General features: G+C 38.4%; 2 protein-coding genes and 1 pseudogene across 3 annotated transcripts; 1 reads left to right on the plus strand and 2 right to left on the minus strand.

The window, feature by feature from the left end:
* Nucleotides 1–1,977: 1,977 nt before the first annotated feature.
* LOC121261982 lies at nucleotides 1,978–7,104 on the plus strand (annotated as a pseudogene).
* Nucleotides 7,105–9,049: 1,945 nt separating this feature from the next.
* On the minus strand, nucleotides 9,050–11,791 carry LOC121259812 (coleoptile phototropism protein 1-like). Of its 2 annotated transcripts, XR_005939637.1 has the most exons (3): nucleotides 10,743–11,790; nucleotides 9,339–9,955; nucleotides 9,050–9,104 (listed from the first exon to the last, which is right to left on the minus strand). XR_005939637.1 is itself a non-coding variant. In XM_041161585.1 (2 exons), exons 1-2 carry the CDS (start codon nucleotides 11,475–11,477, stop codon nucleotides 9,416–9,418), a joined length of 1,275 nt encoding a protein of 424 aa, XP_041017519.1. In that variant the 5' UTR covers nucleotides 11,478–11,791; the 3' UTR covers nucleotides 9,334–9,415. The 2 variants fall into 2 exon arrangements, 1 of the variants encoding a protein (XP_041017519.1); XM_041161585.1 differs by lacking the exon at nucleotides 9,050–9,104 and having other exon boundaries at nucleotides 9,334–9,955; nucleotides 10,743–11,791.
* A 1,697-nt stretch (nucleotides 11,792–13,488) lies between these two features.
* LOC121258756 (plastidic ATP/ADP-transporter-like) lies at nucleotides 13,489–18,468 on the minus strand. The gene is made up of 5 exons (XM_041160298.1): nucleotides 17,476–18,468; nucleotides 15,470–15,724; nucleotides 14,792–14,935; nucleotides 14,364–14,711; nucleotides 13,489–14,034 (listed from the first exon to the last, which is right to left on the minus strand). Exons 1-5 carry the CDS (start codon nucleotides 18,238–18,240, stop codon nucleotides 13,678–13,680), a joined length of 1,869 nt encoding a protein of 622 aa, XP_041016232.1. The 5' UTR covers nucleotides 18,241–18,468; the 3' UTR covers nucleotides 13,489–13,677.
* Nucleotides 18,469–18,955: the final 487 nt, after the last annotated feature.

Genomic DNA, 18,955 nt, shown 5'->3' on the forward strand with positions numbered 1-18,955 from the left:
GAGATCTTGTATAATAAGATAAAAATAAAATGACGATGTGATGTATAGAATTTTATATATAAAATATATTGCCTAGATATCACTGTTCATATTATAGACAACTTCATCCATGAAGTACTTACAAATGTCGCAAAATAAGAACATTACTCTGAACTCATGTAGTTGGTAATTGAAATGAATAGATTTTTTTTTTCTTTTAAATATTTGCGGAAACACGATGATAGTCTGTACTTTCGATCATGCCCTGTTGCCTTGCTAAGGAATAAAAGAATTTTCAGTAGAAAAAAACACATGCATCTAGGAATGAAACGTGTTGGGACTGAGGACTCCCGAGAAAAGGCCCAGTGGAATTCTAAAAATTGTTTAAATTTAGGTGCCTTGGGGTAAGTGAATCGAAATCAGCTGAAATTAAAAATTAAAAATTAAATAAAATATTATTTTTTAATATTATTATTATTTTGAGATTTGAAAAGTTAAAATTTTTATTATATTTTATATGAAAATTTAGAAAAATTATAATGATGAGATGAGATAAAATTAAAATTTTAAATATCATTTCGGTTAAGGCACTGAAACGAAATATTTCGATACTGATACCGTTTCAGGATAGTCTATATATAGAAAAATTAATTATATATGTATAAATTATATTTCAAAATAACATCAACACAAGTCTCAAAAAATCAAAAAACATATTTATAAAACTCAATAATACTTCTATGTTTTCAATCTAATTATTAAAAAAATAATCACTCATCTCCATCACGAAATGGGAGTAGGGATTTGATTTTCAATTCTAGAGAAAAAATGGATTAGAAAAAATTAAGAAAATAGTCTTCAGGTGTAAGAATTTGAGTAAAAATTATGAAAATATACTAAAAATACAAAAATATGTACATCGAAAACCAATCAGTATTGACTAAAACGCACCGAAATAGCCGGTATTTTATCTGATACAAAACACTTATCTCTCCATGCCATTTATTAGTCTGGCAAGGTAAATATCAACCGTACCAGCCAGTACGACACAATATTCAAAATGAGCAATGCTATGTACAATCTACAAATGGAGACTGCATTGCAAGCCTAGTTAATTTCTCATTTAATGAAGAAAAACTCTATATACAACCATCGCAGCATCGCATCCCACGTGGCAAAATAAAAACGACATCGTTTTGTAACAGACAGAAGGGCCTCTCGTCTCCCCCATTTCGTCCCACATTTTGTCTTTCTATTTTCGTCTTCTTCTCCCTTCTGTCACTATTACCCTTCGTCTTCGAGAAAGTCACAGATCCACCCACGAATTCTTGCTGAGCTTGTGCAATAGATAGAATAACCTGATGCGATTTTCCTATCTCACAATCTTCGAGCCAGTCGTTGGGCCAAGTCCTAGAACAGAAGATGGCTTGGTCAAAGATAATATAATCCTTTTGATGAGTTTTTCTGGTATGGCATGCGCATTATCTATGGTTTGAACTTTCTTTTCCCATTTTTGGCTATTTCAACATCGTCTTCTAATTTTACTTCTCGAGCTTTCAACATTATGGAATCCGAACCCATATCGAACCAAACTACCCTCAAAAGTCTAATTCTTCTTCCAAACTAAAGTTTTTCCCAAGATATTGAAAGCAATAAAAATGAGAGAGAGAGAGAAATTGAGAGAGAGTTTTGTTGGACTAAAGTTTTTCTAAAAAAAAAAAAGCATCGTTCAACTGCCAATAAATCAGAGAAGAAATAAATTGAGAGAGAGAGTTTTGTTGGACTAGCAGCAAGTTATGCAATGAGAGAGAGAGAGAGAGAGAGAGAGAAGTCTGGACAAAGAAGAAAAGTTTGGTTTCGCATCAAACCCAACCGCAAATTTCCTTTTTGGTTTTCCCTCATTTCTGCATTTTTTTTATCAATTCTGCTACAGCCAACCGGGGTTGGGGAACCGTTGGGAAATCATGACGTCAACCGATATATATATATATATATATATATTATTTTTAAAAAAATAAAGCAAACCCAGAAAGAAAACACGAGAACAAAGCTACAGCCTCTCAGGGTCTGATCCCTCTTGCTTGTCAAGTGTTTGTCGGCGGTTCCATCACAACAAGAAGCAAACTAATTCATGGATAAGGTTCACGGATTGCTAGCATGTGCCGGAAAGGTGAGGGGTCAGACTTCGAAGGTGGCCAAGCAGGACAAGAAGAAGAAGTTGTGAGGCTGCGCCCACAAGCGTATGCAGTACAATGGCTGTTCGTCACCGATGTAGTTGGATTTGGGAAGAAGCGTGGACCCAATTCTTCAGAGAAGTAAGCAGCTTGTTGTATGAGAAGTTCGGTTATGGAGGCAGTGGTTGATCATGAAGCACCAGTTTCGCACTCTTATATTTTGTTTGTAGCTAAACTACATTTCAGTTTAGTAGTTTATAATTTAGGGGTGGGCTCCGACTCCGACGGAGTCGGAGTTGGCACTTCCGACCTCCGACTCCGACAAAAGTCGGAGTCGAATTTTCCCTCCGACTCCGACTCCGAACGTAGTCGGAGTCCGATTCCGATCGGAGGTCGGAGCTCCGAACTCCGATCGGAACTCCGAACGGAGGTCGGAGCCCCGAACTCCGAACGGAAGTCGGAGCCCCGAACTCCGATCGGAACTCCGATCGGAGTTCGGAGCTCCGACATCCGAATAAAATTTCCGAACTCCGAACAAAATTTTGTTTTTTTTTTTATTATTATTTAAATTTTATTGTTCAATTTCGTTTCAGATAGTGAGCAACATATATATTTTTTTTAAAAGTGAAACGATCTACAAATATTTGGTTTATTCAAGAGTTCTCAATAATTTAAATATTCGTTCTGATTTTGTTACTGAATTTTGATTATATCTTTAATTTGTTTTATGTCCGCCTGAAATTTAGCATTAAAAGTGCTCATGACTCATGAGTTGAAAATTATATAAATTTAAAATTTTATAAAAAAGAATGATGGTACGAATTTCTATAATTCGATTAATTTCAGTTGGATAATAAATTCTAAACGTTTGAGAGAGGATGAATAAGTATTAATAGAAATTATAGAATAAAGAGTACTTATCTCACGTCTTTGCTCGGGATATAACTACATAAATATAACTATATAAATAGTTTAAAAAGTAAATAACATGTATGATGTAGCCATAAGTTATAACAGTCTCATTTATAACGTAATAACAATATAACTATAATTTGAAATATAACTACAATTCGATTAAACACGGATTTCAGTCAAATACTTTTTGTTCCATTGGTCATGCCTGAAATGAAGATAGAAAGTAACAATCAATAGATGAAAAAAAATTGATAATAAAAAATTGAATACGGTAAAAGAATAATTTTATTCTTACCAAGAAAGGAGGTTCTCCCAACTCCATCCCAACTCTCAAGTAGCGTCCGTTCCAGACTCTCAATCATCGGTAATTATGTTAGGGTTCACAATTAGATCTATAAAATCATAAAAATTAGAAGTTAGAAACATTAAAAATAATTAAATCATCATTTAAAAGCATATAAACTTACCCGATTCAAGCCTATAGCTCTCGGCATCAACGCCAACGGTATCTAGTCCAATAGGCGTTTCACTTATCCAATTCTGTGTGCAAACGAGGGCCTCCACGGTTGACGGTGACAATGAACTCCGATAAGCATCCAACACGCGACCTCCAGTGCTAAATGCCGACTCTGAGGCAACTGTAGTGACAGGAATGACTAGCACATCTCGGGCCACACGAGAAAGGACTGGATACTTGGTGGAATTAACTTTCCACCAAGTTAATAACTGAAATACATCACTAGGTGCCTCGACAGCTTCCATAAAATATCGTTCAACCTCAGATATACAATGCATAATATTCCTTGTTGACATGAGTTGATGATACTGCTGTATAATACGATTGCCTCTAACCCCTACAGATGGGTCAGTATCACCTGAGGAAACTGTCAATCCTGTCGGCCTCGAATGTGAGGAGCTACCAACTGCGGATGAAGGCTGAGCACTAGTACTGTAGTGATGATATAAGTCATCAACATCACTTTTTAGCAATTTAATAAACTCTGCAGCCTTCACTGCCCCGAGGACGGAATTTACCCAAAATTCTAGAACGGCCAACTTAACTCGGGGGTCAAGGATCACAGCCACAAATAGCAATCTATTTATCTTCTCAATATTCCCCCAATATTTATCATATTTGATCTTCATCCTCGTAGCCATAGCAAATAACAATCCAGCAGAGTCAGTACAACTATTTTCCAACTGGAAGTGAAGCTCCGAGAGCTCGTTGAAAAATGAGTTCGCAGTCGTATATTTGGATCCAGATAGCCGCATGGTTATCTCATAAAAAGTTCTTAAAAATTCAACAAAATAACTCACACTGGTCCAATCATGTGCATCCGGCGCACCGAGCCCCTGTCCTGCTGGCTCCAACAAAGCATACCTCAGACCCCCATCCTCGACCTCCATCCGCTCGAATGCTTTTTGGTACTTCTGTGCCACATCCAACATCATGTATGTAGAATTCCATCGAGTCGGAACGTCCAAGCACAACATACTAGAACATTCAATCTTCAGATCTTCTGCTATTGCCTTAAACTTGGCAAGCCTTTGAGGGGAACCCCTCACATATCGTACAATGTTGCGGACTCGGGTTATGGAATCATGAACCTCTTTTAATCCCTCAACAACTATGAGGTTAATGATATGAGCACAACATCGAACGTGAATAAACTCGTGGGCCCGAATGACATCATCTCTCACCGTCGTGTTCCGCTTAAACCAATCAATTGCTGTTTCATTCGCACTGGCATTGTCAACTGTAATACACAGCACTTTTCGAATTCCCCAGTCCTTTAAACAATCATCCATCTTCGCCCCAATGGATGCACCTTTATGATCCACAATTTCTTTAAAACCAATAATTTTTTTATGCAAAATCCACTCACTGTCAATGTAGTGTGCTGTGATACACATGTAGCAGACGTTCTGTATGGAAGTCCATGTGTCAGTCGTAAAAGACACTCTCTGGCCAGTGGTAATAAACATCTTCCTCATCTCCTCCTTGTCCTTCGCATGCCTCTTCATACAATCTCGCATCACTGTATACCGTGATGGAATGGGAAATCGTGGCTCAACAAAATTTAGAAACTTTCGAAAGCCTCTTTTCTCGACTGTGGTAAATGGCATCTCATCAGTAATTATCATCTCTGCAAGCATGTCCCTCAACATCTTCTCACTGTATTGAGGGATGACCAATTTCTTAGTCTGTGTACCATCAGTGGCTGTAGAAGTTTGGTAACTGAGGTTGGTCTGATCAGTGGCTTGCAATCCCTTCGCTATCTTATATCGTTGACAACCATTTAGATGTGCTATTAACACACTGGTACCTTGCTTCTTCGAATGGCATCCACAAAGTGATCCACAGTAATGGCATCTTGCTACTGGGTTCGCAATTTCACCAGGAATTTTGGTGAAATGCTCCCATGTCCACGACCTCTTTTTAGAAGGTCGTGGTGGTTGATCTTGCTCAATGGGCATATCCTCCTCTTCGTTGAACATATCCTCATCCTCTATATCAACTGGGAGTGGGAGTCGACTACTCGCACAAGATGTAGCTGCTCTAGATGTAGCTGCTCTAGATGTAGCTGCCCTAGATGTGGCTCTAGGGGTGGAAGTACCCACCGGTGTAGGAGTTGTAGCATTGGCATCCGCCACATTCCTTTGTGGACGATCATCTCCACTATGTCTAGGATCCATATCACAATCAATGAAGCTGAAAAAATTAAATTAGAAGCAAAAAATTAGATGTGCAAATAAACTAGGCTATTGTATTATACAATAGGACATGTATTATTGTATCATAATATATTATTGTATCGATGTATTATTATATCGAGGTTCGGTTGACTTGCGCTCGACTCAGCGGAACCCATCCAGAGATATTCGCTCGACGTGCGCTCGACGTGCGCTCGAGCGAAAACCATCCAGAGAGGTTCGCTCGACGTGCGCTCGACGTGAGCTCGAGCGGAACCCATACAGAGAGGTTCGCTCGAAATGCGCTCGACGTGGCGCTCGAGCAGAATCCATCCAGAGAAGTTCGCTCGACGTGCGCTTGACATAGCGCTCGAGCAAAACCCATCCAGAGAGGTTCGCTCGACGGGCGCTCGACGTAACGCTCGAGCAAAACCCATCCAGAGAGGTTCGCTTGACGTGCGCTCGACATAGCGCTCGAGCAAAACCCATACAGAGAGGTTCGCTCGACGTGCGCTCGACGTAACGCTCGAGCAAAATCCATCCAGAGAGGTTCGCTCGACGCGCGCTCGACATGGCGCTCGAGCCAATGTTCAATACAACGTGCGCTCGACTTGCGCTCGACACCTCGCTCGAGCGCAAGTCTGCAATACAATGTAAAATTCAGGGTTTTGAGCGCCGTGTTGGGACTATATTGAATATTCAATACAACCAATTCACAAGAATCACAACTGCAGGCTCCAATTCATAAGAGACGTGGTTGAATTAAATTTAGTGCTCATAAATTTAGGGCTCACCGTAGGTGGAACTTGGAAGCTGAGTAGAGGAGCAACGAGAAACAGCGGCACGGAGGAGCAACGACGAACGGCGGCACGCTGGCACTAGGACGGAAGACGCGAGAGAGAATGGATGGTTCAGTCACTGGGAGTTTGGGACAGGAGACGCGAGAGAGAAGGGAGAAGGAAGAAGAAGAAGAACTGGAGAAGGAAGAAGAAGGGGAGAAGGCTTCCTTAGGAAGCCATATGAAACGACACCGTTCCATATTAAGTGGAACGGTGTCGTTCCAAATTTTTTTTTTAAACCCAGCTGTAAAACGACGTCGTTTTACAGCTGGGTTTAAAAAATAATTTTCGGAGTCGGAGTCGGAGCTACATGGAGCTCCGACTCCGACTCCGCTTCCGAATCACGAGTCGGAGTAGTTCCGAATTCCGACTCCGAATTCCGACAACTCCGACTCCGTCGGAGTCGGTATCGGAGCGGAGGTCGGACGGAGTCGGAATTCTCGGAATTTTGCACACCCCTAGTTTATATTGAAAATCTGACTTTATTTTGTTCAAGACTTCTCTTGAGGTTTAAAACTTGAAAATGCATGGGTTGTGCCGATTTTGAGATTTCAAAAAAATAAAAAAACATGAAAATAAAAGCAAACGAAAGGTAGCATAGCGTTTGAGAGAGAGAGAGTGTCGTCATCGTCATTTGGCAGCGACCTTCTAAGCCCTGTTAGACTATCAGCATCTTCAGCAGAAAATCCAGGAGCACGTGCACTAATCAACTCCATCCATTCTGTTACTAGTTCAAATTCAAAATAATCTTCAACAGACTTGTACTTGATTGTTTCCCTATTTTTCTCATGTTTGTTTCCTTATTATACTCTTGACAGTTCAATTGTACAATTATAAATATAATGAAACACTACACAGCTGAGGCATGTTAGCCAAGCCAAAACATATCTCTTATATTTATCTTACAAGCCCAACGCTCCACACTCCTTCCGCAATCTTGGGTTTGGCTTCTCTCTCTCCCTCTCTCACTCTCAAATCCCATCTCGGATTGATTCTAAAACCACAGTTTGGTACGCGGATCCCATCTAGTCCTTTTGAGAAAGATGGTAACTTCATTTGAAGACGACCACAAAAAACATTGCTTTAAGGCCAAATCAAGAAAAAAAAAATGTACATTTTGAAGCCAACGTGAAGTAGAGGCTTACGGTGGCTTGGGTGCAGTTGGCGGCGATTTTAAGTGGGTGGTTGTGCGTGGGAGGTATCTGGGCTTAGAGCACAAAATTGCTCTGTTTTGGCGCTTTAAAACAGAGGAGTAATGGCAACGGAGAGGTTGGCTGGGCTGTTTTCATGGAGTCTCCGACGTGAAGTAGTGCCTTGCGAGATGGTTGGAGTTGCCTTGCTTGAAGGGATTCACGTGTAGTGACGGCTGCTACAAGTTGGAGGTACCTTACTAAAGCTTGAAGGTTTGCGGTACTCGTGGTTTCTTTCCTCAGAAATGGGGCCATACCTATTTGGTTTCTTGAAGGAAAAAGACATGCATGGGGCACTAGGTGTCTTCAAGGGAGAGGGAGTGATCCGACGGAGATGGAGATGGAGATGGAGATGGAGGGAGGGAGAAATGAAATTTCGAGCGGGAGAGAGGGGGAACGAAATGGAAAGGGAGAGGAAGGAAAAAATAAAACAAGTGACGTGGACGCGCCGGTTGCACGCCGGTTGCATCAAGCGGTTGTATCTATCATTTTTGTTTTTTTATTCTTTTTTTTTAATATTATTGGACTGACGTGGCAGTCAGCAGGTGCCGCAACGGGGACGCATCTCGGTTGTCTCTAGAATTTCTGTTTAATTAAATCCTTGCACATGCAATCCCTAAATGGAGGGTGCAAATAGAATTTTTCATTCAAAATTTTAGATAAAACACTTTTACTACCTAAACCGGACTTAATACAAGACTTTGGAGTTCAGAGAAAGGTTTCGCTAAGCTATCTTAATTTCAAAGTTTCAATTTTTCACTGCTTATATCTGATATTACTTTGAAAATCTTCGTCATTCATATACATAAAATACTTAACAAATGTAAATTTAAATATATTTCAAATTAAAATATTTTGATATAGTATATCAAATTATAAAATTAATTCTATTATAAAATAAATTTAACTAATCATACGTGATTTAATTTATAAATTTAGTTTTAATTTTGTTTTATAGCCGTAACAATATATATATACTTTTTTTGGATTGGTAATTATATGTATTTATTTATGGACGTTGCTACGTTTACAGAGAATTTTTTATATAAATTCTCTACCGAACGCTTCAATTTTTTTTTTAACTTTTATTTTCACCATTTTTTTAAACTATTTAGATATTTTTTAAAAATAAAAAAATACATATTTATTTAAAAAATATTTACTTAATCATTAAATAAAATAAAATAAAAATAATTTCGGTGGCCCACTGGAAAAGCATCTCCCTTTATTTATATGTAGAATACATATTACATATATAAGCCAGTAACAAGCTGTACCCAGTTGATCTGACATTGCACAACATATCATTTCAATTAGTGATCCTAACCTATTACTATCCATCATATTTCAAAGTTTTTTTTTTCATTTTTTTAAAATATTTTTTTAATATTTTCAATGATCATTGAGAAAAATTTTAAAAAATATATAATTTTATTAATACTCACTTCCTTAATCATTAAATAAAATTAAAAATTAAAAAAAATCAAATACAACAAAGATAATAAATGGATAATAATAGAGTAATAACCTGACCATTATTCCTTCACCATAATAATCAAGTAAACAGTAAATATAATACAACCACATGAAAGCATCGTAGCTGATCTCCAACCCGTCTTCACTTTCAAGACATGGATTTCCTCCACTTGGGAGGATTGTTCCGACCTCTCACCAACTTAGTTTTCATGTCCAAAGGCGTTTCTCGTCCGTACTCCACCGGTTCTTCAACCTCTTCGATCAGCTTATCAACCACACTAACACTCTTGAATGAAGGCATTCCGAGCTTCTTCCAATTGAAAAACCCTCTCTTCTTCTCCACAAGCCTCTCTATTTGCGCTTGCATGGTGTTGCACTGGTTTTGAAGCCTAATAACATCTTCCTTCAACCTCCTTATCTCCATCTGTTGAGTTGTCATTTCACGCTTCGAGAAGCATCGAGCTGGGTGGTCAATTCCTGGGTTCGGGCTCCGGTTGCCGTTGAAGGAGCCACTCCAATCTACATGGCGACTAAGCTTATTTTGCTCGGAGAAGAGCACCTGGATAACAGCTCGGACGGGTAAGCGTTCGTTTTGTGCAGCGTGAAGGGATGCTTCCGATGAGAGTTTTCGGCTGTCAATCAGTGTGCAGAGACTTTTTCTTTCTTCCTTTGTTGTGTCAGGATGTGCCTGCGGCCAGTAGACATGAAATTAATCAGGGACATGTTCATAACATGAAGATATCATCATGCAGAATGCTGGGAATATATAGTGATGTGTTGTAAAGCATATATATATATATATATATATATATATATATATATATATAAAATATCCCAAACAATTGCATGGTAGTCAGTTAGCCTTAGGTGGTAAATAGTACATATTCACATGATCATAATAGAGGACAGCGCAAAAGCCAAATTTCGTAAATTAATCTAGAGTACTATTGCAATCAACATATAATGGCCGGGCATGCATTGATGTCACTTTACTTCTGCCCCGCAAGAAACCGGCCACATAACCATTCAGATGAAGATCTTATATTGCAGGCAGATCATCCCTCTACGGCCACCCAGATCATGATCATGATCAATCAGCACGGCCGGGTTAAATTGATTGTCACTAGTGATTACCAATATATATGGAAGCAGTCTGGGGTAATAGGCAAAAGGAAATCATAACGGATGAATTAACAATCTTATAAATAAGGTCCGACAAGCCTAGCTAGCTATATTGTTAATTTCTTTTTGATCGATCCAAAAATATTATTTGTAAATAACTTATATATATACACTGTAATTAGCAGGAAGAAGATATATTATAGAGGGGTTTAACCACGAATATAAATTAATGACAATATGAAGCGGACCATATATAATTAAAACCCCCCAAGTTTCTGACTCCTAATAATTAGTAATCTAGCTAGGCTAAATTAAAATCAGAATAAATCATATATATATATAATGCAACCTACTTTGAGATAAGTATCAATGGCTCGGTATAACCCATCATCCGTGGCACGAGAATGGCCAGGGAGAGCTCCGGCAAGCGCAACAAGCTCCGACATGCTCATATTTGAATCCATGGCTGCCTCGGCGAGATAACAATCCACAAGTTTTGCCACCTTAATCAATGCAGAGCCAGTCTTAGCAGCCTCATCCAAATTCACAAACCTCTTCACCAGCCGAATAACGAGGTCGACATCTAGCAAAGTCCCACAAGTGTGACTAAAGGATGGTATCATTAGCTCTTTCAATGAAGCGTGGTCGAGTTGCCATGATATACGTTTCTCAAGCTCGGCCCGATATGTGGGCTCGACCCCGACCATGTTGGCGGTGCGGAGGAGGCGGAGAAGGAAGTTACATGGGATGGAATCCTTTTCGGGAGGGAGAACTCCCACTATGGTTTCCACAAAGAACCTTTTCTTCATCCATGAAGCCGTGACGCTTTCCGGAGATTCTTCAAAGTAATTTGCTGGGCTCTTTTCCATCACGTCCCCACCGGATAGGTCCGGCAGCCATTTGGAGGCGTAGTGAGTGATTATCGAACCGATCAGGTCGTGCCGGACACCCTTGGCCTTAATGCCGGAGAGGGTTTTGATAAAGTAGTCCATGTCGAGGATACACGCATCGTCGAACCAGCATTCGGCCGCGAATTGGGATGGTTTCGCCAGGAAAGTGACAGATTCCGGTAACGATATCTTCTTCATTTTTGGTGCATAAGTTGGAGGAGGAGCAAACTGAGAAGGATATCCTTAACTAATGTACTATATTTGTGGGTGGCTTTCCGAGGGAGTTCATGTTGAATATAGACGGCTTGCAGGACCAGAACATATAGAGGGTAAGAATATATACGAGATCAGTAAAATTAAAGGACGGATACCGGCTCTTTTGTTTAATTGACTAAGTCGCCCCTGAGATTCTTGTACATTTGAGTGATGAACGGCAAAATTCAGAATGGGTTATTTAGGGATATAAAGATTTTTCTTACCGGTTGGATGGTTGGAGCTCGAGAGGGATAAGAGGGAGCTTCCACTTCTTGAGCTTCTAACTTGTTGAGTCCCTTTCTGTCTTGGGTGGTGCTATAATTAATTGGTTTTGTACATGTCAGGGGATGGAATATTTGCATTTAATAGTCTTTGTCCTCTCTCACTCTCTCTCTCTCTCTCTAACCCAAACATTGAGGAATTACGAGGAAGCTCGATAAATACTGTTATGGATGATCCGCAGTGTGTGCAGAGCCATTATCCGGATTCCTTTTTTCTTTTTCCCCAGAAAATGGCAAATTCACTTTCCCTGCGAATCTGTGATGCTCAAAATGCATGTATTGAAATTCATTCACGAGTCAGTTATATATATACAGGTCATTATATATAGCCATATCGCTATGATACTATATATTTAATGGCACTCGAGACTAATTATCATTTCTTGCAGAAAATGTATGAATGGGTGAGAAGGAGATGGGATGCCGCCTGAATATGACAAAAGTTTGTGCGTCCTGCATGCTTCGACTAACACGTGAACTTCAGATTTTTGTTGGTTTTGTAGCAAACAATTGCGTCTGTGAGCGGAGATGGACCCCCCGCCACTTTTCTCCATGCAGCCTAAACGGTCCTGAAACCTACTCCTCCCGATTCAATGACAGGGAATGTTGAGCATAGCTAGCGCAAGGAACATAACACAGGCATCTCACGAAGCTAGAAACTTGTGCATATATATAGTACATATAGGGACTTTTATGCATATGGTAAACACGGGGATGAGTGTCTAAAATCGTGAGCTGGAACTTGGCCCATCGATGCCAGCCGGAAGCATATTTCCAATTTTTTTGTTGGATTGCATGATTGGATTTGAGAAATGCTTGGGCTATTTAGATTGGGTCGAGTGTCTACCAATTTATATATATATATATATATATATATATATACATATACATTTACTTAGTGATTAAGTATTTTTTAATAATATTGTGATTTTTTTTTAATATTTAAAGATAAAAAAGAAATGTATGAAAAAATATAAAAATACAAAAAAGCAATTAGCCTTCTCGGAAGAATTTTTACCCTCAACTCATTGGATTTTGTGGTACATCGGAAGGAGACAGGAACTATTACTAGCTCTGAAGCTGCACAAATTGCGCTGGTTTTGGAGTTTCTCCAAAGGATCGGGTTTCCTGAACTTCGTAGTGGTGTAGGGGGTTTACAGGGTTTTCACTCCTTTCAAGTCATGGGATAGGGGGGATCTTATGTTAAACCCCAAACGAAATATAAATGGGTTGAGAATACGGAGTCCAAAGGTGTGAAGATAGTTATCATATAAACTCAAGCGGTAGTCCATATCGAATCGTGGGCATGAAATGAAAGTAACCTCGGTGCAAGGTATCATCCAACGTTTGCAGCAAGAAATTTTTGCACGAAGACCAAAATAAAAGAAAGGAACCCTCCATATAGTTCCAAAGAATTTCTTGAAGTACACAAACTTTAAACGTAACGGATATTTTTTGATATTCTTTTTATTATTATGTCGAGGCCAAGGCAGGGCCTTACTTGCAAAAGAAATCCCGGTCCCGTATATCAAACCGTCGAAAATTTTCTTACAAGAAACTGGTTATATTTTTTACTTTTTACTGTAGCCTCAAAGGATTGTTTACACCTATAAAGTATTGAACCTTAAACCTTAAAATGAGTGATACCCTAGGACCAAAGCCTTCAACACTCGGGCCAACCCTTGGGGTTGGATTTTAAGCTCATTACATATGGAAAACTGGACTCCAAGGACAATCAGTAGCATACTTATTTCATACGTAGATCAAATTCTACAATCAATATTTCACCAAATACTGCTTCTCATCTGCTCCACTAATTCCTCCTGTTAATCAACTTGGCAGGAGAACCATTATTAAGTGTTTTAAGGGGTTGAGGTTTCAGATGAGCTGCCCGTGGGGTCACCGGCTTTTGGATTCAGTGCTGACCCACTTGCAAGAGAACCATTCCCAGTTGCGTTTTCTGCCACAACTGGAATCTTGACAGCTGCTCTTTCCATCTCCTTCTCAAGCTCTTCCTCCCTCCGCAATGCAGTAAACTGCGTATCCAGTGACTTGGCTGCTGCTAACCATGCAAGAACAATTACCAAAAGTATACCCCCGAGGTAAGGAGTCGAATTGGCAAGTGACCCGAAGGTTAAGATCATAAACTGCTGAATTAGAGCACCGCCAGACTTCCCCAATGGATTGCAGACGACATCAATGGCTGCCTTTCCTTTAACCTAAAGCAATAAATAAATAGACAGAGTGACAGGGGGCTCAGAGATGAACCTCAGAAAAATTGATGTTGAAATAAAGTGATATGGTGAGTAATCAAATATTGAAAATAAAAGGATATATACGTATGCATTATCAGAGTTTTGTAAGGAAATTTCTGAAGTTTGAATCTCTTCAATTTTAGGCCATAAAGATTCCTGGAGTTTTTCCCCTTTCTTATTCACAGATGTAAGTTATTAGGACAAATTTAACTTCCAGATTAATTTTTTTAGCATCGCTGAAACCAGTTTAGGTCAATAATAAGAACCCTGAATAGCAGGAAAAGTGTTTTAACCTTGGTTTCCTCATCCAACGGAATATAGGCCATCTCTTTGCAAGGGTCGAACAAGCTATACTTGGCACTCTTGCTGAATATGTTTTGCATGGCACCCACATATACAGCTGCAAGAAGAGGTGTGATCCCAAACTTCAAAAGAGAAGGTCCAAGTGGATCCCCAAATAATATCAGAGAGAAGAAACCGACTCCTGTCAGAAGCAGGACTGTGGGCGTGATTTTGGCAGCAACTCCCCATCCATATTTTTCAAATATGAACTGGCTTAGCAGCATCATCGTAAAAGTCGCTATTCCAGTGGCAGTTGAGAAGTCGCCCATAAAGGAAGAATACTCATTTGGGCTTGGAAACTGCACAATTTTGAGTCAGAGACCCTTTAAGTATCAAGCCAATTCAGATATAAAATTGGAACAATCCATCATTAGTTTACCTGAGCTTTGAGCTTAGATTTCCATGTAACTTCAACAAGGTTGATGCTAATACCATATGCAACCACCAAAGTGGCAAGATCCCTAATGTATCTTGAAGAAACCAAGAATTTCAAACTCTCCATTGTCCCCATTTTCGGCTTCTCCTGCAACAATGGAAAAATACATATCAGCGTATCTTTCATAGCTGCTTCAACCATGGGGGATCTATTTTGACGCAACCGAACAAAAACTGTGCTGGTGGATCTTATAAGACTTTCAAATCATACCTAAGATTTATGATCGATACAAATGAAACAAAAATCATGTATCCGTCTTAATTAAAATATGAGCAACATGAGCAAACTATGGTGTAAATTGCAAACACAAAAACCCCTTACAATTATTTTTTATAGGTAAAAATTTTATTTTATTGATTTAAGTAGCGTAGACCCCGGTACACATGATAAAGAGAACACCTAATTAGAAGTTAGCAGAGCAACCCAGCTAATAACAAACGAGATAGTGATACATCATATCAAGGTAGCTTTCCGACCAGTTCCGCACGTAAGAAAGAGTGCCATGTTGAGCAAAAGTAAAGAAATAAATGGCAAATCTTGCCAATATAAATGTCTAATATCAACATGCAACCGAACCAATGAACCTTAATGAACAGCAGGAGTTTCATTGCTGAGGATTACCTTCTTCTTCTTACTACGGGTTGGAAGAGGAACATAATTATTCACCCACCAGTATAGAAGACAGATTGTAAACCCCATCAACACCACAATGCTCATCATTGCTTTAAGGGAAATGGCCCAACCATCAACACCAGGACCTAAATGTTTCCTCAAATTTGAAAAATACTTCACTGTTCGACCTGAAAATATAAGAGCAACATTTGCCCCAAGACCAAATAGGGGATAAAATCTTTTTGCTTCCTCAACAGTAGTTATCTGCACAAAAAAAACAACAGCAGATTAGAGGATGGCTAAAGACAGAATGTTAGGTATAATCATAGAAAAATACATGCAATGTTTTGCAATTCACATGAAGTCAAAGACCAAACATACCAGAAGAAATCAAAACCACACTCTATAATAGCTACAACATAGAATGAAACAAGAAGATTTAATTGGACTGGGATGTATTTGTAAGATTGAAAGTTTCCTCCTGTTTCAGCCTTTTGCAGGATTTCATGCTTCTGAGAGAGAGAGAGATTAGCAATTATATTCAAACTCAAACTTCAGTGAGACTTTCCAGTTCCAAACTCAGCCACAGTCTTTGTTTCACAACTTATGAGACAGAATAAGCTACATGAGTAATATTTAGGTCATGCCTATGTTATGTAAAATGAATGCAGCTATTTTTGTATTGAAAACTGCTAGAATCTTATATTTCAAACCACTGTTGAATAATGAAAGGAAAAGAATACATGGTGGAAAAGGCATTTATCACTCCATCACAAATGCTTCTGATTTGTATACCTAAGAAAAAAAAAAATCAGGAAGAGGTATTTACAGCACGAAAGAAATGCTTGTCATTTGCAGAATGAAGTAGCAGGTCCTCCCATAAATAGACTCGCAATTCTGTTCACTATCAGGGAGCCATTCTTTCCTTCTCTCTACATTTTGCCAATATAAGATGTACAGAATGTATAGATATTGTCACCCTAATCCATTTAAATAAGAAGGAAATCAATAAACACGAGAATTGCAAAAGAGAGCATAGCCATGATACATCCATCAAGGGATCAACATTAGATATGATTATCTTCAAAAACAAAACCTTAAAATAATGCAAGTATAAAAACTAGAATTCATAATACCTGAAAGAAAATATCAGGCGATAGTAACTTCACCTAAATATCTATTAACTATGGTTCACAAGCATTAATTACATCACACTGTGGAGGGGAATTTCCATCCCTTGTGCACCAAAATAATTCTTGTTTCTTGAAAAAATGCAAAATCACACTTTGATGCTGATGCAGATTACAAGGCATAACTTGGAAGCCAACACCTTGAGCTCCAAAGTTATTTCATGTCCAGTTCAGATACAAACTATACAATATGTATCAGAGAATCGCCACATAAGCAAATAAGGCATTTTTATACGAAGTCTAACTCAAAGGCAGAACCAGACACTATAGTCTCATTTGGAAAAGCTTCAGATTCATGCAACAGAAGATATCCTAGTTCATGCAACCTATTATATCGTCCTAGCCTCGAAGAATCCCATATATCCAAAGAAACTAGACATCTCTAAAGTAGCAAAAATTAGACATCGAGGGCCTAGAAATAAAACTACCAAAAAAAAGAAAAAAGGGAAAAAAATAATTTAAAAACCAAATGAATAACAGGGTATTATTGAATATGGGCAGCCGACTCATGAAGAAAATATAGAGTATTCTACAGCGAAAATTATCCACCAGTAACGACCCGTGTAAAGATAGTGATATTCTCAGGCCCATAAAACAGGTATACGGAAAAAGAAAATGAGACAAAATCAAACATGGAACAGATATGAAATTACACAGCAAACTATATAAGCAGATATGCTCTAGTGTTTGAGCAACATATAGGAAAAAAATAATTACGAAATTGTAACACAAGAAACCTTCATCGTATGTAAGGCAAGTATATAGTATACCAACCAAGTATACAGATTATCTGTACAAGTCTACTTCACGAGATAAGTTAATTACCTGATTTGCAAACCCCCAAAACAATACTGAAATCACCACACTACCCCAAAGTTCAGCCATGACATAGAACAAACAGAAGCTCCAGATCCTCATAATAGCAAGGGGACCAAGGAACCTGGGGCCAAGTATGTTGAGAAGCTTATCAGCAAACGCCTCTGGGTGTATATAATTGCTGAGAGGATACAGGAAAAATCCAAATGCCCCAAAAAAGCCTATGAATGGGAGAATAACCGAATAGAAGAGAGCCTGCTTAGACAACACATTAGCCAGTTTGGTGTACAATAACATGAACCCAACAGCCATTGGCAAGTTCACCCAAGTTTTCAGAAATGGAATAATTTCTGCACTGCTCCCTTTGGCTGTCACGACCAATACATCCTTCGTGTCTCTGAGTATTGTATAGTTGAAAAGGATACAAAAGAACATCAACCCAAGAGGTATAATCTTCTTCAACGTCGTAATTTCAATACCCAAAATATTTGGCTTCTCAATTTCTAATTCACCAGAGGGTGGCTGCCCATCAGCTGCTGCTGCAGCCTCAGCCCGGCAGATAAACAAGTTTCTCTCTTTTTGACAAAACCCATGAGTTTTTGAGACAAACCCATTGAATTTTTCGAACCCATTCGAGGATAGAGAAAACCCACCAGTGGTTTTAGCCTTTGGGGTGAAAAATCTATGCCTTAAGCCCTGTGATGGGGTTAAACCCCTGGCTCTGGGGCTTGGGGGTAGAGAGAGGAGCCCTTTGGCCTTTAAAACAGCCTCCATGTCTCTCTTAATTCCCTCGAGAAAAACCCAAAACTTGGTATTTCAAGAGCAGAACATGAAGAGGAACACGGATGCGAGAATGGGGAAAGAGAAATAAGGAAGCTAGGAGAAATGTGGTTTTTTTTTTTTTTTTTCTCAAGAGTCGTGGCGTTGGGGTAGATACAAATATCATTTTATACCAGTGAAGAAGCCAAACCCACCAAATCCCTCGAGGAAATGAGGAAGGAAGAAAAGGACAACAGTAACAAAAACCCGAGAATTAAGGCAAAAATAAAGAAGGAATTTTATTTTTATTTTTTCCGCCGAAGGGTGCACCCCTATTATTCATTACTCTCATACATTATATAATATTTTTGTTCTCTCATATTAATTAAATTCTTCTTACCATCATTTATATATTATATATTTTATAAGAAAAAACATATATTGTATAATTTGTAGAGATAATAATTAAAAATTTTCTATTTCATAACAATAAGAGTTGCTATTTTTAAGCGGTAAGAATTATGGTTTGAGATAAATCATAAAACTACAAATGTGATCAAATATTTAATTAAGATGAAATATTTCATCTCATCTTATCATTATAATTTTTTAAATTTTTATATAAAATATATTAAAAAATTAAATTTTTTCGAATACTAAAATATTATTATTATTAAAAAATAATATTTTATTTAATTTTTAACTTTAATTTCAATAATCTTAACTTGGA

The sequence above is a fragment of the Juglans microcarpa x Juglans regia genome, chromosome 1D, assembly GCF_004785595.1.
Source record: "Juglans microcarpa x Juglans regia isolate MS1-56 chromosome 1D, Jm3101_v1.0, whole genome shotgun sequence".
Taxonomy (NCBI): domain Eukaryota; kingdom Viridiplantae; phylum Streptophyta; class Magnoliopsida; order Fagales; family Juglandaceae; genus Juglans; species Juglans microcarpa x Juglans regia.

Excerpts from the sequence above, each read along its gene's own strand:
- LOC121259812 (XM_041161585.1), bottom strand. The coding sequence starts at position 11,477 with ATGAAGAAGATATCGTTACCGGAATCTGTCACTTTCCTGGCGAAACCA. Across the intron at positions 9,956-10,742 it reads CCATTGATACTTATCTCAAA|GCACATCCTGACACAACAAA; the intron begins GTAGGTTGCATT and ends TACTGGCCGCAG.
- LOC121258756 (XM_041160298.1), bottom strand. The coding sequence starts at position 18,240 with ATGGAGGCTGTTTTAAAGGCCAAAGGGCTCCTCTCTCTACCCCCAAGC. Across the intron at positions 14,936-15,469 it reads CCCGTAGTAAGAAGAAGAAG|GAGAAGCCGAAAATGGGGAC; the intron begins GTAATCCTCAGC and ends CCATTGTTGCAG. Across the intron at positions 14,712-14,791 it reads AATCTAAGCTCAAAGCTCAG|TTTCCAAGCCCAAATGAGTA; the intron begins GTAAACTAATGA and ends AAAATTGTGCAG.